At 43.5% G+C, this 25120-nt stretch overlaps 2 protein-coding genes across 6 annotated transcripts in view; one reads left to right on the top strand and one right to left on the bottom strand.

Moving 5' to 3' along the window:
* The window catches only part of MYO9B (myosin IXB), an 80751-nt gene extending 70880 nt beyond the window's left edge, over positions 1 to 9871 (bottom strand). Inside the window, exon 1 of the mRNA XM_044998515.1 lies at positions 9740 to 9871. The gene's annotated coding sequence lies outside the window, so the exon portion shown is untranslated. The remainder of the gene's footprint in view (positions 1 to 9739) is intronic.
* Positions 9872 to 11351: 1480 nt separating this feature from the next.
* HAUS8 (HAUS augmin like complex subunit 8) lies at positions 11352 to 24461 on the top strand. 5 transcript variants are annotated; one of them, XR_006575205.1, is made up of 12 exons: positions 11580 to 11647; positions 11748 to 11818; positions 12260 to 12315; positions 13628 to 13733; positions 15328 to 15441; positions 17124 to 17206; positions 18561 to 18635; positions 19971 to 20129; positions 21138 to 21279; positions 21981 to 22122; positions 23263 to 23360; positions 23456 to 23596. XR_006575205.1 is itself a non-coding variant. In XM_044998560.1 (11 exons), exons 1-11 carry the CDS (start codon positions 11622 to 11624, stop codon positions 23257 to 23259), a joined length of 999 nt encoding a protein of 332 aa, XP_044854495.1. In that variant the 5' UTR covers positions 11580 to 11621; the 3' UTR covers positions 23260 to 23330. The 5 variants fall into 5 exon arrangements, 3 of the variants coding, with proteins under 3 accessions (XP_044854494.1, XP_044854495.1, XP_044854493.1); XR_006575206.1 differs by having other exon boundaries at positions 23436 to 23551; XM_044998560.1 differs by lacking the exon at positions 23456 to 23596 and having other exon boundaries at positions 23235 to 23330.
* The last annotated feature ends 659 nt before the right edge of the window (positions 24462 to 25120 follow it).

The following is a 25120-nucleotide window of genomic DNA, read 5'->3' as shown; positions in this document are numbered from 1 at the left end:
CCAGGAATTTATCTGTATTTATTTACAACAACAACAAAAACGGGGGAAAATCAGTGCAAAATTTTTTTAATTTTTCTGGGTTTATTTTAGTGGACGGAAGGACAGGGGGGAAAGTATTCAGTAGATTAATGCTTTGATGAATGGAATTCAATGTGGTTGATGCAGAACTAAAACAAAACACAAAACATAATGCCACCTCGGAGTTTAAGAAAACAATGTGTCTCTAATCCACAAATGAAACTTTTCATTTGAATAAACAGTTTACTATTGTAGACTTAGAACTATTAGCCTATAAATATTTACATTTAATAATTGGGCCATTTGCAGTGCATACACTCAACTTCATCCTCTCCTCCTGTTTTTGTTTTTTTTAAACTTTCAAATACTGCCTTGTGTTCTGATACAGATTTTTGTTTTCTTCCCATTTTAGTATGTCAAATATTTAAACCGTTGCCAGCTAACAGCTTGAAATGTGTACGTGGTGGGCATGAGATTAATCAGTATGTTCAGATGCTACTTCTGGGGGAATTCTGCATCACTGCATGTGCGCATAATTCATGTTCCCCGCAGATTTCTTTGTTTCCCTACAGAAAAATTAATTCTGATGGGGAACAAAGGGAAGCCACAAGAGTGGTCATGCGCCCCTCCCCGGCAGTGCAGGCAGGTCGGTTTGGGCACCTAGAACAACCAGAAGAGATGTAGATCACTGCTTGGGGGGGTGGGTCTGGGCAGTCGTGTGTGTGAGGCACTCTGTCGCTCTCGTTTGCTATTGCAGCACAGGTGGCATGGAGGGGCAGGGCATCAGGGTGTTTCTGAGCAGGTAGGCATGGGCAGGCTCTGTCCCCTCAGGCAGAGAAAACATAGCAGCATGCCTGCTTAGTGAATTGTTCCCATTGTCTTTGTGAATTCCCCAAGGAGTATAAAACAGGTGTAAAAGTTTTAAGGCTCCTTTACATTGCCAGAGTGGTGTAAAGGACAGTATGGCCTTATAAATGCTTACGGTGCTTTAGTGGTTAGAACTGAACTAAATTTTTTGACTGAAAAAAATTCCTATCAAAATGTGTTCTATCAGCTGCTTGCTACCAACTTTTCTGGAGATGGTCAGTAGCCAATATAAATTGTGAGTTTGATTCCCCAGCCATCACCTGCTCTTCAATTGCCTATGATGTAACACTGAGCATATGGCTGCATATATTTGTTGACTAATAACTAGAACTAAAGGGTCAAACCTAGCTACATTACTATTAGGTAAGGGGGAGTTGGGAATTTTCTCCAGTGCACCCCACTCCCATTCTCCATCCATTGTATTGTAATTTAAATATATTACCAAAATAATTGAAACCAGCATGACTATATTGCGTTATTTTGATAAATATGGAGAATTTTAAAATAATGTGTGCATAATTTTTAGGCACAGAATTTCCCCAGGAGTAAGATGTGTACGCACTTCAGAGCTTGCATGCATGCCTGTTTGTTTATTGTGTGTATCTTCTAGACTACTACATAGCCTTACTTCAACTGGCAGCTTTGCATATCCACACAGACTAATGTATCATCTGAATACATATATCTCATTTAATGTGCTGTATTTTCCCAATAACAAGTTATTTTTTATATATTTGAATGATACAAAAGTAGGGTGAAAAATCAGAAAAAGAGAATAATGCTTTTTGTAAAACCCGGGATTTTTTCTTGTAAAAATCAGTTTAAACTGAAAACAAAGGGGCTTACTCATACTATACAGTTTCAAAGATGCATGATTTTATTTTGGCAGTGTTCATTGTTATGTATTTTTCAACATGAAAATAGCAACAATACGTGCCTGATCTCCAAAGTCAAATACAGTTACCACAGACTTTACAAGATACTAGTGTCCCTGAGTAATGTGAAACACCAATTTTCAATTATTTCTTTGCTTCATAAACATACAGTTATTGACTATGACAGCAGCACGGTTTCTTAAACTGAAAAGGAGAAATTCTCCATCTCCCATAAGAGAGGATATTATAGAGGTGCCCCAACAACTCCAAGGCTGCACTGAGCTTTTCCACTTAAAGCAAGGTTTAAATCCCTAAAATTAACCCTGAGCTTCCCAAACATGTACCACTTCTTTCAATAAAAACGAACTTGAATTCTCTTGAAAATTTTCATATTACAATCAGCTGCAGACTGAGAAGTCTAAGCAACTTGAAATCCTTCTTTCTGGATATTTTACATGCAAATGTAAGATTTTATTGGATTCACTATAACTATTTTAATGCTCTTAGACTTGTAATTTCCCACATTAGTTAATCCTGAATCAAACACCATCAAAGATTGGTTTTTGATGGCTAAAGGTTATGGAAACCAAGGGACAAAGTGTCTTTGCCATGGGCTTCCTATCACAGAACAAGCTGGAATATAGTAGGGGAGGCTGCAGGGAAAAAGGGAGCAAGCATGCTCCTTACCTCACCCTATCCCCGCTCTAACCTCAGCTTTGCTGCTCAGTACTGCATAAGGTAGAAGAGGTATTCCGCACCCTCTCAACTACCTCCTCTGCTCCTTACCACCCCTCAAGCCCCTGCATCACAGCCCCACTCTGCCCAGGCCCCAAAGTCCCTACAAATCAATCACATACAATGCACACATCCAATTCCTTTGATGCACAGCTTAGTTCTGAACTCAGCAAAATTAAGATGCTCTACTTGACATAATTTTACTTCAAAAGCCTATAATGCATTATTACCTAAATTAATCTGATGTCAGAGTTACGGCTATGGTGCTTATTAAGTGAGATTGAGAGGAATATGATGTGTGTGGCTGTATGGCGGAAATGAAATGGACTTAGCTGTGGAGGCAGAGTCAGAGCTTGTTTGGATACCATGAGGATTGTGTGGCAAAGTGCATGAACGAAGGTGGCCTGGATGTTAATGTTGTCTTACCTGGTGATTTTCTTAAGAACATAAGAATGGCCATACTGTGTCAGAAACAAAGGTCCATCTAGAACAGTATCCTGTTTTCTGACAGTGGCAGGTGTCAGATGATTTAGAGAGAATGAACACAACAGGGCAATTATTGAGTGATCCACCCCCTGTCGTCTGGACCCAGCTTCTGGCAGTCAGAGTCATAAGAACAGCATGGGGTTGTGTCCCTGACCATCTTGGCTAATAGCCATTGATGGACCTATCCTCCATGAACTCACCTAGTTATTTTTTGAACCCAGTTATATTTTTGACCTTCACAACATCCCGTCAACTAGTTCCACAGGTTGACTATGCACTGTGTGAAGAAGTACTTCTTTATGTTTGTTTTAAACCTGCTGCCTATTAATTTTATTGGGTGACCCCTGGTTCTTGTGTTATGTGAAGGGGTAAATAACTCTTCCCCATACCATTCATGATTTTAAAGATCTCTATCATATCTCCTTTCAGTTGTCTCTTTTCCAAGCTGAACAGTCACAGTCTTTTTAATCTCTCCTCATATGGAAGCTGTTCCACAGCCTTAATCATTTTTGTTGCCCTTCTCTGTACCTTTTCCAATTCGAATGTATCTTTTTTGAGCTGGGGTGACGAATACTACATGCAGTGTTCAAGGTGTGGGTATATCATGGATTTATATAGTGACATCATGGCATTATCTGTCTTATTATCTATTCCCTTCCTAATTGTTACTAATATTGTTAACTTTTTGGACTGCTGCTGCTGAACATTGATCAGATGTTTTCAGAGAACTACCCACTGTTTCTTGAGTGGTAACAGATAATTTAGCCACCATCATTTTGTATAATTGGGATTATGCTTTCCAACGTGCATTACTTTGCATTTATCAACATTGAATGTCATCTGCCATTTTGTTGCTCAGTCATCCAGTTTTGTGAGATCCTTTTGTAACTATTCGCAGTCAGCTTTGGATCTGAATGATTTTTTTTATCATCTGCAAACTTTGCCATCTCACTCTACCTATTTTTCCAGATCATTTATGAATATGTTGAATAGCACTGGTCCCAGTATAGGTCCCTGGGGGATCCTGCTATTTACCTCTCCACTATGAAAACTGACCATTTATTCCTACCCTTTGTTTCTTATCTTTTAACCGGTTATTGATCCATGAGAGGACCTTCCTTCTTATCCTATGACTGCCTACTTTGCTTAAGAGTCAGTGAGGGATCTTGTCAAAGATTTTCTGAAAGTCCAAGTACATTACACCCACTGGATCACTTGGTCCACATGCTTGTTGGCCCCCCTCAAAGAATTCTAATAGATTGGTGGGGTAGGATTTCCCTTTACAAAAGCCATGTTGACTCTCCCCCAGTTCTTCATTCGATTAGTAGTACACCACTACCTCGATATAATGCCACCCGATATAACACGAATTCGGATATAACGCGGTAAAGCGGTGCTGGGGGGCGGGGGTTGCGCACTCCGGTGGATCAAAGCAAGTTCAATATAACATGGTAAGATTATTTGGCTCCCAAGGACAGCGTTGTATCAAGGTAGAGGTATAGTACTCTGTTAGGGCCTATTTTCCTGAAGGAGGCTGGGTCCCCATTGTGCTGGGTACTATAATTACACCCATGAGAATTCACTTAAGGTACTTTATCTCTACATTTTATGTGGGTTTAAAAATAATTTATTGAGCCATACCATAATCTAGGCATATCTGAAACAGCTTTACAAACACTGTGCGGCTAAAGACCATTGCTCTTTAAAGTAGTAGAGCATATTATATCTGCAAAGATCTCCACCATGTTACCAATTGAAGCTCAATATTGTATACGGTATCATAATAAAGCCCAGGTAAATCCAACTCTACATGCTCCACTTCATTATTAAAAAGGCACTTGATGTAATCAGTAAACAAAACAAGAGAAACTGACCTCAGAGACAAGGCAGGTAAAGTCAAAGATCAAAACAAAGAGGTTCTGCTAATCCTTTCACGGATGTGCCACCCATTATTATTTCATTAGTTTTTTATACAAGGAAGAATTTTAAATACAATGCCTGGGGCGCTCTCTCTGCTTGAGACAGGGGATTTCTGGGAAGTTTTCAATCTACTTTTTTTTTTAATGCTTGTATTTGCAAATTGAGGATTGGTAGAATCAGGCCTTGAAGCACAGTTCTTGCAGCTAAAGTTCATGGCACCTGAGGAATACAGTGCCCAAGTCTACTTCAAATGGACGCTTATTTTTTACCACCCTGCACCATAGGTAAGATGCATCTCCTCCACACATGAGGATCACACATACAAATGACCTATTGGAATAGTACTAGACATTGTTCTTAAATTAAAGTTGCCTCCATATATAGCCAGCGGTTCCTCTTTTACCCCCATTTTAACAGTGTAAAAATATTAAACTATTTTTAAGATCATAGCTAAATGCTAGAAAGGAATTCTACACTGATTTGAAATGTCTAGTTAAAAATAAATCAAACAATATCTATTCAGAGGCACTTTTTACAATCTTTAAGTCCCTAGAGATGCAATATATATATATATATATATATATATATATATATATTTTGTATAATGGCAATGAGAATACTTTGATGTTTATATATAAACTGATCAATCAACTATACCTTAAATCAGATAGAATAAATGCCAGTTCTCACTGTTAGTACTGAAGTATGGAATACCAAATCAATTTTAAAGAGAAATATTTTGTATTTGGGATTTAAAGCTGAGGACACCTTATATTTGGGATATAAGCAATGTATCTGTAGAAATTCTTAGCATGGTATTTAAAAATTACACACACTTTCCACACCATAAATGTGTAAGAACAAGTACCAAATCCTGGGATCTTTAAATAAAATCAGTTAAAAGTTTTCAAGAGTTGAGACAACCAAGATTACATATTTAAGGGTTTTTTCTTTCTGAATTCTTAAGATATGAGAAACAAGACATTTGTCCTTCCAACTAACAGGTCATTTTTAAGCTGGGCAGACTTGGGTTATAAGTATATGAGTCAGACAAACAATTTATTCATACATCAGATTGTTCAACAAGTCTAGTGCCTGAATCACTATTTGTCAGAAAGCGCCGTTTGTACGAAGATTCAATTATGGATAGGTCTCATTTAAATTTTTCATCAGCTGCATTTACAGTTTCTAAATTATTCAGCCCTACGAGCATTTTAAGTTCCATAGCAAAACTGGAACAGAGACCTAAGAACTCCCCTATTCCTATGCTGGCTAGAACATCTGAGTTTTTGGGCTGCCCCATTTCACTGACGTACAGCATAACTGAGTCAACTTCTGGAAAACGCTCTTTATTAAGCCAGTCAGTCATTCTCAAGTATAGCAAGAGAGCACGGTTCAACTTGATACAGCAAGGAAGCTAAGCAGAAAAATTCTAGTACATAGAACTGTGGGCTCTCCCACGCTTGGGAGTAAGCCTGGGCACCAACACTTAAAATGTAGGTGTTTCCCTGGGTTTGGGGAATGGGAGAAGAAGGGAGAACACTGGTGCAGCAATGGCACAATAGCTGCTTGGGGGGAAAAAAAAGCTCCCACATTGACTCCAATGGGAATCACCCATTCCAACACCGAAGTTCATTGGGGTAAAGTACAGAAGTGAATGACTACTGAAAAAGGAAAGTATTTAAATACAGGATGGTGATTAATACCACCACCACCACTACCTACTCTTCTATAGTACTATCCATCAATACAGCTCAGAAAGGTGGCCAGTCATTTACAGATGGTTGAACTGAGGCACAGAGACGGGAAGTGACTTTCCCAAGGTTACCCATCAGGCCGAACACAGAACTGGGAAAAGAACCCAGGTCTCTTGAATCCCAGTTCAGTCTTCTAGAGCACACTGCCAGCGTCAACGGAATGTCAGAGATTAACATGGATTACAGTGTAAGCATAACAACAAAAGAGCTAATAAACTGAAATGAAGTAACAATTGCTTTTATTAAAGTCTATTTATCATTCAGGTATACTGCAACCAGATGTAATATGCTGTCGTATATGTCACACCCCATTAGAGTGACTGAATTTACTCCTTTTCTCAAGGCAAGGAAATGTTAAAACTTTGCATTTTTAGATGTGCTATTTTATATAAATTCTGGATAATAGCATCATGCAACTATAAAGGGAAAAAAGTCAAAACTTTTGAAGAAGAATCTTTTTAGGCAAATAAGTATATATACCCCTCTCCACTAAGTTCACAGCTTGTGGAGAATTATAAACACAGCCATCTTGTTTTTCCTTCAGTTTTTTCTATATAAATCTGTTCCTGATGAGATACAACATAAAGAAACCAAAGGTTTACTGAAGTCAATGGCGGGGTGTGTGTGTGTGAATATTCATGTGCTAATTGGAATGTAGGATTGCCTCATGACAATTTTAGGACAACTGCTCCTGTTGACCCAGTAATAGGTCTGAAATCCCTGAGCCCTTCTGAATGCTTGTAATAAATATCTTATTTGCAGATAGAAAAGCAGGCAAACTGATATTAATCCACTTTGAAGTGTTGTGTGTGGAGGGTACTGATGCCATCATCCTTGAAAAGCTGATCACGTCAGAAGTCTAAGACCACCTCCATGACCTCTGATACCATCTTACGGAAGATGGAAACAAGTAACTGTAGAACTGTCGTGGGCACAGCTTATTTCTCACCAAATCCAGAAATTCTAAATTGTGAATTCCCCACGATGCTCACAAATGGAACTAGTTACGATATGGATATTAGTCTTTAGCCATTTTTTTAGTCAAAATACAGGAAGCTAGAAAAAAATGCATGCTTCCTAGCTTTAAGACCTTAACATTCTTTGGACATAAGACACAGTGCCAATAGTAACCACATTGCAATCCTGTCTGCTAAACACAGCAATGGTGCTAGAAGCAGCATAGCATAGTACAACCTACAGGCACTCTCTCTTAAAACTGGAGCACAGAGTAGGAGTCTGCCCATCACTACAGGCCTGAGGCAGCCTGTTCAGTAAATGGGTCTGTAGTGCCTCCTGCTCACTGGCTCAGTTGTAGAGCATGGAACAGAGAGCACCCACAATCACACCTGTGTGCTTGGGTTTACTTCCAAAGCCCAGGCACCAGAACGGCTTAGGAAATAGCTATGAGCTGGAAAAAACAAACTCCACTGCCAATAACGGTTTCAAGTAGTTCGGATTCCCCAAGCAAATCTTGAAGGACCTTATCTAGGGAGTTAGGGCAACCAAATGTGTCTTCTTCCCACTAACCTCCCAAATCCCATGGCCAAGCTCTGCACCACCTGAGAGGGCTTAAAGCTACAGCTCCCCTTGTGTATTTATAGAGGGTCTGATTCAACCCACCCTCTTGCACTTCCTCTTCAGGACCCTCCTCCTCTCACCATCATCCCCATATGACACTTCCCATGTTAGCCTCCAGTTCTCCTTTACCCGTCACAAAGCATCTCCCATCTGAAGAACTCTATATCGCATTACCGCCTTCTCCCCACCCTCTCCACAAACCATCCCACACTCCTTCTTCCAACCGCACCTTCCCCTCACTGAGCAAACCAGCCCCCTTCTCCCCCCAACCAGGGCTACTGGAACAATTTGTATAGTGGGGGTGCTTAGAACCATTGAACCAAACTGTAAAGCCTGTATATAAAGGAAACCACTTCAATCCAGGGGGTGCTACAGGACCCCCAACCCCCCTTCTCCCAACCACCCCCAGCCTCCCCATGCCCCCAACCAGTCCCCAATCCCCCCAAGCCCTCTCCCAACTGCCCCCGACCTCCCCATCCCCCCACGCCCTTCCCCAACCACCCCCGGCCTTCCCACCCCCCTTCTCCCCACGCCCTTCCCCAGCCTCCCCCAACCGCCCCCGGCCTCCCCATCCCCCCAACCAGTCCCCAATCCCCCCACGCCCTTCCCCAACCACCCCCGGCCTTCCCACCCCCCTTCTCCCCACGCCCTTCCCCAGCCTCCCCCAACTGCCCCCGACCTCCCCATCCCCCCACGCCCTTCCCCAACCACCCCCGGCCTCCCCACCCCCCTTCTCCCCACGCCCTTCCCCAGCCTCCCCCAACCGCCCCCGGCCTCCCCATCCCCCCAACCAGTCCCCAATCCCCCCACGCCCTTCCCCAACCACCGCCGGCCTTCCCACCCCCCTTCTCCCTACGCCCTTCCCCAGCCTCCCCCAACCACCCCCGGCCTCCCCATCCCCCCAACCAGTCCCCAATCCCCCCAAGCCCTCTCCCAACTGCCCCCGACCTCCCCATCCCCCCACGCCCTTCCCCCACCACCCCTGGCCTTCCCACCCCCCTTCTCCCCACGCCCTTCCCCAGCCTCCCCCAACCGCCCCCGGCCTCCCCATCCCCCCACCCAGTCCCCAATCCCCCCACGCCCTTCCCCAACCACCCCCGGCCTTCCCACCCCCCTTCTCCCCACGCCCTTCCCCAGCCTCCCCCAACTGCCCCCGGTCTCCCCACCCCCCCACGCCCTTCCCCAACCACCCCCGGCCTCCCCACCCCCCTTCTCCCCACGCCCTTCCCCAGCCTCCCCCAACCGCCCCCGGCCTCCCCATCCCCCCAACCAGTCCCCAATCCCCCCACGCCCTTCCCCAACCACCCCCGGCCTTCCCACCCCCCTTCTCCCCACGCCCTTCCCCAGCCTCCCCCAACCACCCCCGGCCTCCCCATCCCCCCAACTAGTCCCCAATCCCCCCACGCCCTTCCCCAACCACCCCCGGCCTTCTCCCCACGCCCTTCCCCAGCCTCCCCCAACCAGCCCCCCGCTCCCCACACCAGCCCTTTCCCGCTCACCCACCGAGGGAGAGGAACGAGTGAGGCAAAGGCCCGCTCTCCATCGCGGTACTCCGGCGGCTCGGTTGGTCGATCACTCCCAGCCCGGCGGCGGCCCCTCCTACCAGGCCCTGCCGAGGCACCGCTCACTTCCGCGTTTGCGGGGGAGAGACGGGGCAATGCCGGGCAAAGCCTGAGGAGCGCCGAGCAGCTAGTGCGCATGCGCGAGACAGCCTCTCCCCTGCAGAGCCGTCTCCTTTCTCAAGGCAAAGGTGGTTCTTGTTTTCTGTCCCCGCTCCTGCTCCCATCCCGGTAGCGGTGTCTCTGCAGCAGCGGTGGGTACAAGGCGGTAACAAATGTTACTAGACAAGTGTCTGGGAAGCCCAGACTCCATCGCGGGGATGTACATAGGCCATATGAGCCAACGAAGAACAATTCCCTATTAGCCACGCAGCCGCTTCACTGCTATGGGGCAGGGGACTGGGTAGCTGCAAAGCACTCCAGTCAACTGTTGTCATTGCATTGCAGATTTCCGGTCCCTACTGTCATCAACAGCCTCCTACAAACCCTACAATTAAGTGAAAAACAGCGCACCCCCACCCCGACAGACGGCAGCAGCCCTCAAAGGCAATATTTGGGGTAGCCAGAGGCACTGGACTGGGGAGGGGGCAGCAGGTTCTGGGTTTCCTTGGTGCTTGATTTGTGCCTGTAGGCTTGGCAGTTCATAGCCCAGCACCTCTAGGCTTGCTGCATCAGATATGAATGTAAAAAAATTGCTTGAACCGCAACATCTCTTTCATTACAAAGTAAGCACTGGGTTTGCTCTATGACCAACTGCACTTAGTGCTCCAGGTGGCAGCTCAGCACCAAGAAGCAGGTCCGTGCTGCATGAAAAAGGAGGTAGAATTTATACCTTTCCTTCTCTCACACACATTCCCAGCCACTCTGATCTCACCTGTAGACTAGCATCACCTCACTGAGACCACGGCTCTAGGTTTCTGCCGCCCCAAGCACAAAAAAAACACAAAACCCTCCAGGAGCACAACTGCCAAAGCAAAAACAAATAAACAGGAGCACAACAGCCCTGAAAACGTGCTTGGTTTGCTGGTGCCTAGAGCCGGCCCTGGGTGGAGTGTCTCATCCTCACTTCCATCCCTTTACAACTCCCTTACACAGGAGAAGTTCTGGTTGCAGGAAAGGGTGGCCGAAATCAGGAGCCTTAAAAGATCTGCAGTGTTGTAAACTTTCATGATTTTAACATGAATCTCATCATAATTAGGGTTTTTTCCTTAAAGTCCCAGATCGTGGAGTCAAGTTACTATATGAGAATCTGAGCTTGTCTTTTAAAATAAAAAAAAAGTAACCCCCTAGTACTTGTGATGGTAGATAAATCTTGACAATATTACCTCCTACTCCCAAAGACTCAGAAACAAGAAAGGAAGAATTCCTGTTTTAGCTCATGATTTTTTAGCCTAGATCATGATTTGGTGGGGGGGAAGGGGCGCTGACTCATAATTTTTAACATTTAGGGTAGGAACCACTGGCTCATGGCCTGCTGCAGATGGGCCACCCTGGCTGGCAGGGTATAAGCAGGGAGTGGTTTCTGGTGCCCCAGCAAGGACCTGAGCGGGCTGGCGGAAGGGTCCCAGTGGATGTATTGTCCTGTGCTTACTGCCCACCTTGGCTCCCCGAGCTACTGGCCTTGGTCCCACGGGGGCGAAGGTACAAGGTCCCTGCAAGGATTTGGGTTGGGGCGCAGGGACGGGAAATAGCTGCGCCTGCCTTTCCCCTCCAAGGCGGCAGGGGGCGAGACTCGGAAGTGGGCGTTCTAGCTACTCCGTTATAAACTCGATGATGGGGCTAGAGTGTCCCTCCGGCTCAGCGCTTGCGCGGCAAGTTTGACTGGGATGGCGGCGGTGGGAAGCCCGGCGGGGTGAGTGAGGGGCGCTGTCCCCGTTATTGCCTCTTCTCCCCGGGGCACAGCCCGAGCGGGCCCCTTCGCCCCGCCTGACCCGGTGCCTGTGTTTGTGTAGGGTGCCCCCGGGAGCGGAGGGAGCGGCTGAAGCGGACGGGAGCGCGGGGGCTACGGGCGCGAGGCCTAAAGGTAGGGGCAGCGCTGCGGGCGGGCGGGCGAGAGGGAGGAAGGGTGACAGGGTGGTGGGGACCGGGTGGGCCCGTAGGTAAAAATCCGCCGATTTCTGCTTCCCCGGAAACTCCTGTGTCGGATCCGTGCCGCTGCCCGCTCTCCTCAGCCTCCAGCGCCTCCTGCGAGTTGTGACCAGGGACATTTGGCCGCCCCCGAGTTCATCCACACGCACCTCGCCCCGTGTATAGCTCCTTCCCGCCTCCTTCCCCTAAATAAGGGGTCAATAATCACCATGAGCCGGAAATCCCCCTAGTAAAATATTAATCTGTTATAATGTATATCGTTATGTGTTGCATTTGCCGAAGTGCTTAGTCGCCACGGTGCTGAGACTGGTGTAATTTAGATGGAGATAAATAGTCTTATTGCTGCCCAGATTTCATTTTTTCCCCTTCTTTTCAGGTGGAAGAGTTGTGAAGGCTCGCTACCTTCAATATGATAGAAAACCTGTGGGGAAGGTTAAGTCTGGTTTCATATTACCTGATTTAAAAAAAATGCTGGCCTCTAACATAATAAAATGAAAGCTGATAGAAGAAGGCAATTTTAAAAAGTGAAATATATCAGGTTTCAACTGAAAAACAAATATTTTTAAAGAGACTAGATTATGGTTTAGAAATATGTTTGGCAGTCTCTGATGCTGTAAGTGCTCATCCATTGATTAAACAAATGGAGCACTTTGCATTTGTCTTTATTAAACAGGGTGAAGTTTAATAAAGACAAATGCAAAGTGCTCCACTTAGGAAGGAACAATCAGTTTCACACATACAGAATGGGAAGAGACTGTCTAGGAAGGAGTATGGCAGAAAGGGATCTAGGGGTTATAGTGGACCACAAGCTAAATAAGTGTCAGCAGTATGATGCTGTTGCAAAAAAGGCAAATGTGATTCTGGGATGCATTAACAGGTGTGTTGTGAGCAAGACTCAAGAAGTCATTCTTCCACTTTACTCTGTGCTGGTCAGGCCTCAGCTGGAGTATTGTGGCCAGTTCTGGGCACCGCATTTCAAGAAAGATGTGGAGAAATTGGAGAGGGTCCAGAGAAGAGCAACAAGAATGATTAAAGGTCTAGAGAACATGACCTATGAAGGAAGGCTGAAATAATTGGGTTTGTTTAGTTTGGAAAAGAGAAGACTGAGAGGGGACATGATAGCAGTTTTCAGGTCTCTAAAAGGGTGTCATAAGGAGGTGGGAGAAAACTTGTTCATCTTAGCCTCTAAGGATAGAACAAGAAGCAATGGGCTTAAACTGCAGCCAGGGAGGTTTAGGTTGGACATTAGGAAAAAGTTCCTAACTGTCAGGGTGGTTAAACACTGGAATAAACTGCCTAGGGAGATTGTGGAATCTCCATCTCTGGAGATATTTAAGAGTAGGTTAGATAAATGTCTATCAGGGCTGGTCTAGACAGTATTTGGTCCTGCCATGAAGGCAGGGGACTGGACTCGATGACCTCTCGAGGTCCCTTCCAGTCCTAGAGTCTATGAATCTATGAATATGGGTTTCTTTAACCCCAATCACCGAGTGTTCCCTGCTGCATTCTCATGAGCTCTCACCAAGTCCCAGAGAGAAAAATCAGGATAAGGAATTAAAGCCAAGCCCAGGCCTCTTATGTGACTTTGCAAAGCATTGTGATGCCCCAAGGCAGTGTATTTTTGTGTTTGTTGTTTTTTCTTTTTTAAATTATCTATCAGTGAAATTCTGTAATGAAGTAGGAGCCAAGACAGGGCATTACACCTCATAATCATTATTAAACTGGAATATTTTCTGGTTGGCAGAGTACCTCAGCAAATTCCTCTGTAGTTTCTGGTGTAAAAAGATCTGAAAAAGGGGAAACCCCAACTGGAAGAGCAATTATTTTTCCGAAATGCAAAGCCACCACAGGTAAGTGGTTTGTGTGTGTGTGTGTGTAGCAAAGCTATTCTTTATGGACTTCTCTCAACCTGTGCTGCTGTAGTATCACTGAGGGAGCAGGGACTATTGTGAAATTCTCTAAAGCAGTGACCACCAACCGGTTGATCATGATCAACTGGTCAATGTAGAGGATCTCCTCATTGATTGCGATCTCCAGCAGTGCAGCGGGGCTGCTGCCAAGGCAGGCTCCCTGATTGCCCCGGCAGCACACCGCTCCGGGGAAGCGGCCAGCGTGGCCGGGGTCGGGGGGGAAGGGTCTCCCTCTGTGGCTGCTCCTGCCTACAAGTCCCACCCCCGCAGCTTCCATTGACCACAGCTCCTCGTTTCCAGCCAATGGGAGCTGCAGGGGCGGGGCTTGTGGAGAGGAGCAGCACGGAGTCACGTGCCCTCCCGGGGGGGAGCATTGGCCCCTTCCAGGGGTGGCATGAGGCCGGGATAGGCAGAGAGCCTGCCTTAGCGGCAGCCACTGGAGGAAAGTGCTGCCTGGCAGGAGCCACCTCCTGCACCCTGAGCCCCCTCCCACATCTAAGCCCCTGCCCCAGCCCTGACCCCTCTCCCTGAGCTGCACTCCTGCCCCAGGCTCAGCCCTGACCCCCTCTCCCACACTGGGAACCCTTCGACCCCAGCCCAGAGCTTGCATCACCCCCCTGCCCCCCAACCAAAACCCCCTACCTTGCCCAGTGAAAATGAGTGAGGGAGGGGCTTTGGGGAAGGGGCAGAGCCTATGGGAAGGGGTGGGGTAGATCTTGGGTTGCCCTTACATTCAAAAAGTGATCTTGGGCGTAAAAAGGTTGGAGACTACTGACCTAAAGGTTGGAGATAGTCTAGAGGCCTACAAAAGCTTTTTCTCCCCTTATCTGACAATATAGCAGCATTGTGACTCCTGTCATTGATACTTAATACTAATGTATTTTAATGTAATATGTGTAGATGAGTTCTACATTCTCTATCTAGAAATGAAACACCACATTAATTCTCTAGAATAAGCAGATGCCTGTCATTCTGTAGATGGATTGGGCTGCTACTGTAATACCCAAAAATACTTCTCTAATTCTTATATAGATCTAGAGGAATGAACAATTAAACCCCCACAACATATAAATCACTAGTAATGTTGCAAATCTACATGTTCGTACGATGATCTTATATGTGACTCTCAATGTCTTAGCACTTGTCCAGGTGATCCTCTAGTTTATCTGGTAATGTGGGAAAGGAATATTTTTAAATTATTTTAATTCAGCGTTACTTCTGTAGAGCTTTAATCACATATGCATTACCTTTTACTTCATTTGGGTTCTGCTCATATTGGCAAGCTATGAAATGGCTAAGATAGCAGCATTCTGAACAAGTTGAACCCCAACTAAAAGGAACTCTGCAGCAAGTTAAACCTGCTATGTTTTTTTACTTTTGGAAGACAAAAAAGGTGGCAATATCCAGATGGTTGGTTTGTTTGTTTTTGTTTAATAAATGAACTATTGTGCAAACGGTTGTGAACTTGCAGAACTAGGTGTTCTGGGCTGCTCACTTATGTTCTACCACACTAAAATTACATATATTTCTACAGGCACTGCCACTAGCACACTAAATCGTACTGTCTTGGGAAAAGATGACTTGCAGTCCACTTTATTAGAGGGCCATAAAATTGCTCGACCTGACCTGGATCTCTCAGCTATTAATGGTAAGTTTTCTCCTTTAACTCACATTCTAATTTTAAGAATTATGTTAAAAGGAATGTTAATGGTATTTAACAATTTTCTAAAGATCTCAAGCATATTACAAAAGAGGGTAAACTATAACCCTCATTCTGCAATTGGAGAAACTGACATAGTGAGGTCAGGCCTAAATTTTTTAGTGTGGCCTCTAATTTTCAAATCCTCAATTTTTGGGATGCCCTACTTCTAAATTTCTAGGACTTGATTTTTCAGAGCATCCACCACTCTGATTAGTAAGCGCTCACCCTTTCTGGAAATTATGCCCCAGGTATTCGAAGGTAGGCACCTAAAATTAAAGGCCAGTTTTGAAAAGTTGGTGTGGCCATGTTCATACAACAAGTCAGTATCAGAGCCAGGAATAGAATGTTTCTGCTTGGGCTCTTTCTTCCCTTGATAAAATCAATGTGGATTGATTTAAATCAAGGCAATTTAAATCATCAAGTGAAAAGACTTGATTTAAATAATGGATTTTAATCAACTCTTCCATTTTGTACTTCATAGAATCATAGACTCTCAGGGTTGGAAGGGACCTCAGGAGGTCATCTAGTCCAACCCCCTGCTCAAAGCAAGACCAAACCCAACTAAATCATCCCAGCCAGGGCTTTGTCAAGCCTGACCTTAAAAACCTCTAAGGAAGGAGATTCCACTACCTCCCTAGGTAACCCATTCCAGTTCTTCACCACCCTATTAGTGAAAAAGTTTTTCCTAATGTCCAACCTAAACCTCCCCCTCTGCAACTTGAGACCATTACTCCTTGTTCTGTCATCTGCTACCACTGAGAACAGTCTAGATCCATCCTCTTTGGAACCCCGTTTCAGGTAGTTGAAAGCAGCTATCAAATCCCCCCTCATTCTTCTCTTCTGCAGACTAAACAATCCCAGTTCCCTCAGCCTCTCCTCATAAGTCATGTGCTCCAGCCCCCTAAACATTTTTGTTACTTCCTTTATTTTCTAAAGAAAGGTACATTCTCATTGATATAACCATTAAAAGATGTTGATTTACAACTAAATAGGGCCTTTACACTAGATTTGATCTGTATTTTTGCTACCTAGGAAGGTACACTATAACTATATATGTTCATTTAAGTAAATGCATAGCTGAGTGTTTTCAGATTCTTATTAATTGTACATTTTTAGTATGTTAAAAAATGATTAACTTTTTGCTCATGATTTGTGTCAAGCTGCATTAGGATGGTAACTGGAATTTAAACACACAAGACAGTATGTAAAATTTATTTCTGTTAAAACAACCCCTTAATATTGTACATGATCCATTGTGCCATATTTATAAAGCTTGACCTTGGAATCAGAGAAACTTCTTTCTTTACATGGAAAAATAACCTTTAACTCAGTTTTTGCTAGATGCTCATGGATTCAGCATTATTTTTTATTTAAATGTTTTAAGAAATTATAATTTTAGATCTTAACATTTTGTATTAAATTCAGGTGTCATTTAAAAAAAAACTTACTTTAAATAAAATCAAATCTGATTTAAAAGTTTTTAAATCAGTTTTTATCCACCCTGCATAAAATCATATTACAACTGTCTGTTTTTAAGAAGCTGATTGTCTTGCTCAAAGCATTTTGGCAGAGAAGCGCTGTGTGTGCACAGATTTTTATTTTTTTATATTTTTTCTTTTGTGGTTTAGACAAAAGTCTCATAAAAAAGATTCCTGGCTCAAAGTCTCTCTTCAGAGCAGAATCAAGAACAGGAAAAAAAGAGCAGAATTCAGTAAGTGACACTTTAAATTAGCTGGAAATTGACACCATTGTATTCAATGGAATGTACTGAATAAGGATTTTTGTTCATCATTAACTTCGGCAGCAAGAGTTAAGACTTCCAGGGAGGAATGAAGACTTGTCCCCAGAAACCATGTGGTAACAAGTGTTTTTGTGGTGTTGGTGAGAGTATCATCATCTTGAAAGCACTAAGGATTATTATGGGCTGAAGAGCTGTTCTAGGGCTCGTGGGCTAATGTTGCATGCAGAAGTTCCCAAAGTGCTAGAATAAAGAAGCTGCCAATAAAACTAAAAGCATTGGGTACAAGCAGCTTTGTTAAAAATAGCCTGATAAATGCTCACAGAAGGAAATGTAATAAATCAAATTCAGCCATTGCTGTAAAGCTCATTAGATTAAGACCTACTTATACTGGGCTAACCTCAGCTCTCTATATAAAATTTTTACATTCCTTTTTAAGGAAAAAAATCTGCATTTTGCCAGTGAAATGCACCCTATCCTAAACATTCTAAAATTACTATTTCAAAGCATCAAAATATCCTTTGTTCTGACAGCTGCCATGTTGTATAGTGAAGTATCACCTTGAGTATCCCATATTATTTAAATAGAGGAAGAGAGAATGTATAATTCACTATGGTGCTTTCTTCATGTCACTACAGGGATGGAGGCCTCCCCTTAGTGTGTCACCAAGCATATCTGTCCTTTAAAGTGTGACCAAGTACAATTAGTAAAGGCTCACATGGTCTCTGCTGGTGGGGATTTGATTTGTGTACCACCAACACTCCATTGTATGAGTCCAGCTTCCATTTCTTCTTAGTCTCTACTCCTACTTTGGCTAGTCTTCAAGTTAGTTCTCCACCTTGCTGTGCTCTTACCCATGCTTTCTAATGATGTCCCAATGTTCACAAATGTGCATGTAGGCTACTTGTACCCCATGATTTGTATAGTAGAGTACTTGAAAATTAAACTGAGGTCCCTTTTATGTTGACAACGATTCATCCAACACAGCATAGAAACTTCATATCCTCTAGCGGTATTGTGAATCCTTCAGAGAATACACTAGGTAGGGTGACAGGATAAAAGAACAATAACCCAAAGTTAACCAGCCGCCATGCTGTTAGGTGAGAAATGCTCCATTATTAAGAAATGCACCCATTTAAAAAAACAATAGTCTGTGTGTAGTTGACACTTGGTGATAACAGGACAGACTTTGTTTGCAAATATACCTGTAATATCAGAGATGTTGCTTCGAACACAGACTCAAACTTTAGTTTAGAAATACTTGTTTGTATTTAATTTCTAAATATATGTGCTACCATTGATTTTAAAAAAATTTGATTTCCTTAAGAAATCTTCTGATCCTGATGATGTGATTGGGATGTTGGAATCTCAGGCGTTGCTATTAAAATATGCATCAATGAAGGTAAGATACAGATAGTCAAATGTTTTCGTATTCTAGAGCTACAAAAAACATAGACTATTGGAAAACTTTCTAAATATAACTGAAATGACCTTTCTGCCCCACACAAGTTAAATTTGTGCTTCAGATATCCTTGGTTATGCAATTGTGATTCACTTCAGGCACTTCCTCATATATAGCATTCCATGCACTTCATTAAACAATGATCAGAGTGAGAAAGCTGCTGAGATAGTTGGGAGGAGCCTCCAATTTTCAGACGAAGTGCACACTTTGAATGAGTGTTCTTATTTTTCCAGTGGTATAAGTGTGCATGGTACACTATAGACAGGGATGGGAGGACAAGTGATTCAGCAATAGGCTTAGGTAGTCACTGAGGTTAATGATACAGATTTACTTAGCTGTTTCTTATGATATGGCACAGAAGAAGAATGTTTTGGGGGGGAATTTGGAGGAGAGAGTAGTCAAATGAGGTGTGGTGGGGGATTTGGTATTAGAAGCTGCATGGAAGGTGAAGAAATAAGGGACCTGATGACATAGGGAGTGGTTAAATGTTTGACTTGGCTGGAGTGAAGTGGACAAGGTGGGGAGTTAAGAGACTGGTAAGGGATTCTGAAGACCTGGGTGAATATGATACAGAAGATGAGGAGAAGTCAGTGAAAACACTTGGAGAAGGGATGGTCATCTCAGAGGGGATGAGTAAGGAGACACATCTCCCTCTGAAAACTCAGATACATTTTTTTTTCCCTACCCTTGCACACTTCCTAAGGGTAGGTTTACACTTACCTTCTGGGTCGACATGGTGAGTTCGACTTCTCGGAGTTCGAACTATCGCGTCTGATCTAGACGCGATAGTTCGAACTCCGGAAGCGCTGCGGTCGACTCCGGTACTCCACCACTGCAAACGGCGGTGGCGGAGTCGACGGGGGAGCCGCGGAGTTCGACCCCGCCGCGTCTGGACGGGTGAGTAGGTCAAACTAGGGTACTTCGAATTCAGCTAAGCTATTCACGTAGCTGAATTTGCGTACCCTAGTTCGACCCCCCCCTTCTTAGTGTAGACCAGGCCTTAGTTTGCCCTTTATAGACTAGATGCCATCTTGACTTCAGGGAGCTGTAGTAAATGATCATTGAGGTGAGAATCTTCCTTACAGAATATAATAGCATTTTAGTAACTATATAAGTTACTAAATAAGAAAAATCACCGCATACAGTGAGTTAACTTCTGAATTCAAACTTGTTTGAATTTCTCTTCTCTCTAAAAATATTTTGGAAATAACTTAATGCTTAAAGTACTTAGCTGTGGTTTAATATTGGCTCCAAATACATTCTTGGATTTCATAGATAGAAAAAAATATTGCCCAGCTGGAGGAGAAAGGTGAAAGAAACTTATCAATATTGTGTGAAGAAAAGGAAAAACAGCAAAAAAAGCTGTATGAGCTGAAACGCCAACTATTGCTCAAGAAGAGAGAGCAGAAGCTTGAAGAAGTGCTGGATAAACAGGTTAGTTTATCACACTTCATGTTTCTCCTGCAGTTTGCAAGTGCTCTGAAGAAGCAACCTTTGGCCTTTTGGTACATTTTGTGCCTCAAACAAAAAAGCATCAAATTTGAACCCTGCTGTGACACTTTATGCTTCTCAGGCAATGTAAAGGGGGTAGAATCCCTATAGCACCTGCTTTGGTGGCCTCTCATGTATGGACTGGAGGAAACACACGGAGGTCTGAAGGCAGAGCGAGAGCATATACTGAGCTGTGGGGAGGTGATAGCGCACCAGTCACCAGAGCAGCTCATAATCTGAGGCATGTGAGGCTTAAAGCCACACTAACATCCTTTAGTCTTCTGTGGTACACCTCTTGCAAAGCACAGCATCTGGCCCCAAACATCCTGGGCTACTACAGTTATCAGGGCCAGAGCAGAGGCACTAATCACCTCCTGGGTTGTGGGGTGTGACACAATGGCATCTGCTTGCAGTGTGTTTTCTGTTTTGCGGCATGGCATCAGCATAAGGAAAATTGCAATGGACTTTGATGCATTGGGATAGGTGGCAGCAGCTCCACCTTGGCATTGGTAGCTGAGGGAACTTTTTTAAAACATCACTTAACGGGAACACATTGTAAAACTATAATAACCAAACACCAAGAGCCTTTTTAATAGTGATTTAAGTATCCCTTTAAAACTATCCCAACAGGTTAGAACAAAACATCTTCATTTTTTCAGTTTATTCTGTGCATTGGCAGTGCTTCCAAACAGGAAGTAAAGAAACAGATATTGGAGCAGGCCTTCTCAAACATGGAGGGGGAGCACTTTTAAAAATAGGAGTATGTGTTAATACAGCCACAGAATTTGTTGATTTCTTTAAACCATATTGATGATCATTTTTAATAGTGAACTAGACTCAAATCTCACTTTATTCTTTAAGATAAACCAGATAATGCATTCTGACTGCTCTTTCAGAGTGGCTTCTCTGCATTGAGGTGCTGGGTTATCATGTGTCCCTTTTTGTTTCCAGATTGAAGTCCTTGCTCCTCTTCTTACTGTCTGTGAACAGTTTAAGGAGGAGTATAAAACCTTTGCAACTGCCCTGGATACCACTAGACATGAGCTTCCTGTGAAGAACATTCACATAGAAGGAAATAGACACACATATTTGGGTATGAAAACTCCAAATTAGCAGGATTTTGCTTTTTTTTTTTCAGTATATTGGACTCTTGTGTAATTCTGTGACTTGAAATGTATCTCTAACCTTGTTAAATCCAGGGCATGACTCTTGTTCGCTGCGCTTGGACTTTCTATGGAGAGGACACTGAAACATTAGTCCCAAGCTTTGCTTTGTCTGCATATTTGTTCATCTCTAGTTAATAAGCTGCATCCATCCAATTTCTTTTTCTGTAAGAAGAGCAGAGCACACTAAACTAAGAGCATTTGCGTAGCATTTATAAGAGGGTTCATTATTACTGAAAGTATCTGCAAGGTTTGACATTTGGACAATGTATCAATAGCAACATATAACTAGCCAAGGAATTCTGAATAAATGGAGCTTGCGCTCCTGTTGTAGCAATACATGGTCTCGGCTTGTCAACTTTCTGTAGAACCTACTAATCTCCCAAACGGAATTGAGCAAGTTACCTAGTCTCTTGCTGTGATTAGTCCTAATGTAATTCAAGACAACTTTGCTCTCATAGTAATACGCTCCTGTTGTCTTTTCCTGAAGGCTGTGTTTTCACCAGTACACTCAGATGTTCTTCAAGCTCTTGGGTGACCACTCAAGCTGCTGACATCTTTAAAATGTATATTATTAACAGGTACCACTGTACATTCAGTGATAATAGCTGTAACATTTGCTCTTTCATAGAGGACTTAAAAAAGCATTTAGCTGTCACGCAAAGTCTTTTGGTGGAAGCTGCACCTGGCTACTTGGAAGAAAATTCAAAGGTATTCCCGGTACTGAAAGAACTTAAGGAAGTTGCTCTCAAAATGGATGCAGAACTTGAAAGGTATTTACAAAATCATGCTGAAGACTCCAGAGTTCTATAACAGATCTTAAAATCTGTTTAAAAATCTGTGGGTCCTATAACCTCTTCAGACAATCTATATATGAAATGGCTAGAGCCACTAAGCCTAGCTTCTGTACCCTTGTTTAGAGCTGGCCACGAATGGCCAGATTTCACCCCTTCCCCTACAGAGCAAGAAATACACACCCATTTACTCCCTCCCTCCCACCCCCAAAGATCTACCTGCACGGAAGGCAATAAGAAAACATCTTTCCTCTGAGAAAGGATCACAGAAGGGGGTGGTTAGTGTGACACATAATGACTCCCCCAAACAAATTTCAACCAAGGCTAGCAGTCCTAAAGTCCTGAAAGACAACAGCAGGTACCAGGGATCAGAGGTGTGGGTTGCAGGGATCGGAGGTGTGGGCTGCAGCACTCTGTCTTCAAGAACAAGAATGCAAAGAAGGCCATGACTCTGCTCTCCCATTCTTCCATATGGCTTTGCAAAGAGGCTCAAATAATGGATTATACCTCCCCTCTACATCAGTGTATGTCCCTGGGAGGATCCTGGACCCAATTTCTTTCCCCTGCTATACCACATGAGTCACCGCTTCAGTAAAGGCTTGCTGCTGGAACATCCACCAGAGGTGGGAAAGGGACATAATGCAGTAGGGTAAATATTCCCCCAAGAAGCAGACTAGAGTTGAAATAACTAGGGCTGTCAATTAATCATAGGTCACTCACGTGATTAACTAAAATATTAATTGCGATTAAAAGAATTAATCACACTTATAACAATAGAATACCAGTTGAAATGTATTAAATGTTTTTGGATGTTCTACATTTTCAATATTTATTTCAATTACAACACATTTTTGTTCACAAATATATGCACTGTAAAAATAATGAACAAAAGAGAGTATTTTTCAGTTCACCTCATACAAGTACTGAAGTGCAATCTCTTTATTGTGAAAGTGTAACTTACAAATGCAGATATTTGTAATCAAAAATAAAGTGAGCACTGCACATTTTTTCTTTCATTGAAATTAATATATTTGAAAATGTAATAAACATCCAAAAGTATTTAAAATAAATGGTATTCTTTTGTTTAACAGCACGATTAGTTTTTTTAATCTTTGACAGCCCTAGAAATAACATGAAATGGAAAAACTCTCAGGCCTGCTCATGACTGAACCCAGGGACTTCTCCCTCTACAACACCCCCAAGTTCTTGCTATATTGGTAAGCAAACCCCCATCTTATACCACTTTACTGCTCATTTAATTAAGTTACAGTTAGCCACAGTAATTGCTTTAGTCTGTCTGACTTGTTTGCAGGAGCTTCAAGCAAGTACAGGACCTGTCTTTTGAAGTCAGTAAGGAAGTTTCTTTGCATAACCAAAAAGTCTGTGAAGACACCCATGGAATAGAGACCCTGAAACACTGGTACTTTGATTAGATTTGAAATGTTCCTCAGTTAGTGACTTGAACACCTGTGGATGCTAAAGTAAGGCCCAGGGAGCTGCACAAAAAAACAGAATAAAGTTAAGGACATCTGGTTGGTACATTTCCTCACTGAAACTCATGATAATTCTAATACATTCATGAGAGATGATGTGGAGCATTCTTATAACTGAACCACCATGGCATGAGTCCCTCATTTTAGACTCAAACCCCCACCCCTACATCCTTTGTGGAAGCTCATTGTCAGTTGGTCACTTAAATGCTGAAATGTGGAGTAAGAGCTATAGGAAATGTTACTGTTGACACATTCAGTGCACACATCCAATTTGTTTGTTTTCCTTGTGCCTCATTTCAGCTGCAGCAGGGCATGAGATCTCTTCCCAAGCGAAATGTGGCTCAGAGGTCATTGTGTCAATATGTAGATGCAGGACCAAATGTGTGTGCGACTGTGCATTATTGACAGTAGCCTGCAAGAGGGATGCCTGAGCTCATGCAGTGTGCGCTGGTCATTCAGTGAGGAAGTGTAGCAGGAAGTCTGCTCACCCCTTTCCTATGTGATTTGGCAAGAAGAAAAGTCCAGAGAGATGGCTATCACTCTGTGGTCGTTAAATCAAAGGATGTTGAAGGGGGTAAACTGATCACTGACTTCCCTGTAATATTGTGTTTGGCAAAGCTTGAAAACCTCATGCTTAAATTCTTTTTGTACTAGGTTAGGTTTTGTTTGGAAGGAGATCTACTACATCTTCCTAAAACTTACTCTTGTTACTAATGGCCTTATTGTACAGTTTACTCTTGCCAGGTCTTGGAGAAGGTCGTGTACAACTTCCCAGAGCCCTTTTAATACACACAAATGTAAAATAAACTTATTTTCTGAACTGTCTGTTCTGTTTCCCCATATTATTACTTTCTACAAGTTTTTTTGTAACAGAGCAAGCTACAGCATCATGTCCTGTATGGAAAGTCAGTGTATAAAAACTGCTGCAGAAAGGTCTGTCCTCCTTTATAGTACCCTTCAGAGCTGCTCTGTGTCACTGTCTCTCGTGCTTCCCCCTAAATCTCTCAAATGTCTCCACTGCCCAGTCTGGGTATTGAAACTCACCCAGGAGCAGCCTGGCTGGGATCCCATCCCTTCATGGGGGTGCCTTCTGTCAGGGCCTAGTACCGGGGGGGCTGAAGGATCCATGAGGTGGAAAAGGCTCTACCCACTGGACTTCCCCAAAATAAACTCTGATGCCTGTGCCTACATCTAATTCCAAGGCCAGTCTAACCAACTTCCCCTGGTTGGCATGGGTTGGGTGTAGTCCGCCTTCTAATTACTGTATCTCAGGCAATATATACAACAGGGGAGTATAGGCACCAGCTAGTGTCAGTATCCGATCTTGTGCTCCCCAAATCCTTACAGCAGAGTCTGTCCTGTAGGGCGTGCCCACTGACTGGCAGTAGCTTTGTTCCTGCCAGAGGGACTGAGGTCTCCATGTGTTCACATGCTTAAACAGAAACAGTTGAGGGGTGTGAGCTGTGGTGCTGGGTGGCTCATGT

This window comes from Mauremys mutica, chromosome 24, assembly GCF_020497125.1.
Source record: "Mauremys mutica isolate MM-2020 ecotype Southern chromosome 24, ASM2049712v1, whole genome shotgun sequence".
In the NCBI taxonomy this organism is placed as follows: domain Eukaryota; kingdom Metazoa; phylum Chordata; order Testudines; family Geoemydidae; genus Mauremys; species Mauremys mutica.
This window is presented reverse-complemented; position numbering and strand designations above follow the sequence as displayed.

Coding starts and splice junctions, on each gene's coding strand:
- HAUS8 (XM_044998558.1), top strand. CDS start 11,622: ATGGCGGCGGTGGGAAGCCCGGCGGG. Junction 11,819..12,259: donor TACGGGCGCGAGGCCTAAAG/GTAGGGGCAGCG, acceptor CCTTCTTTTCAG/GTGGAAGAGTTGTGAAGGCT. Junction 15,442..17,123: donor GGATCTCTCAGCTATTAATG/GTAAGTTTTCTC, acceptor TTTGTGGTTTAG/ACAAAAGTCTCATAAAAAAG.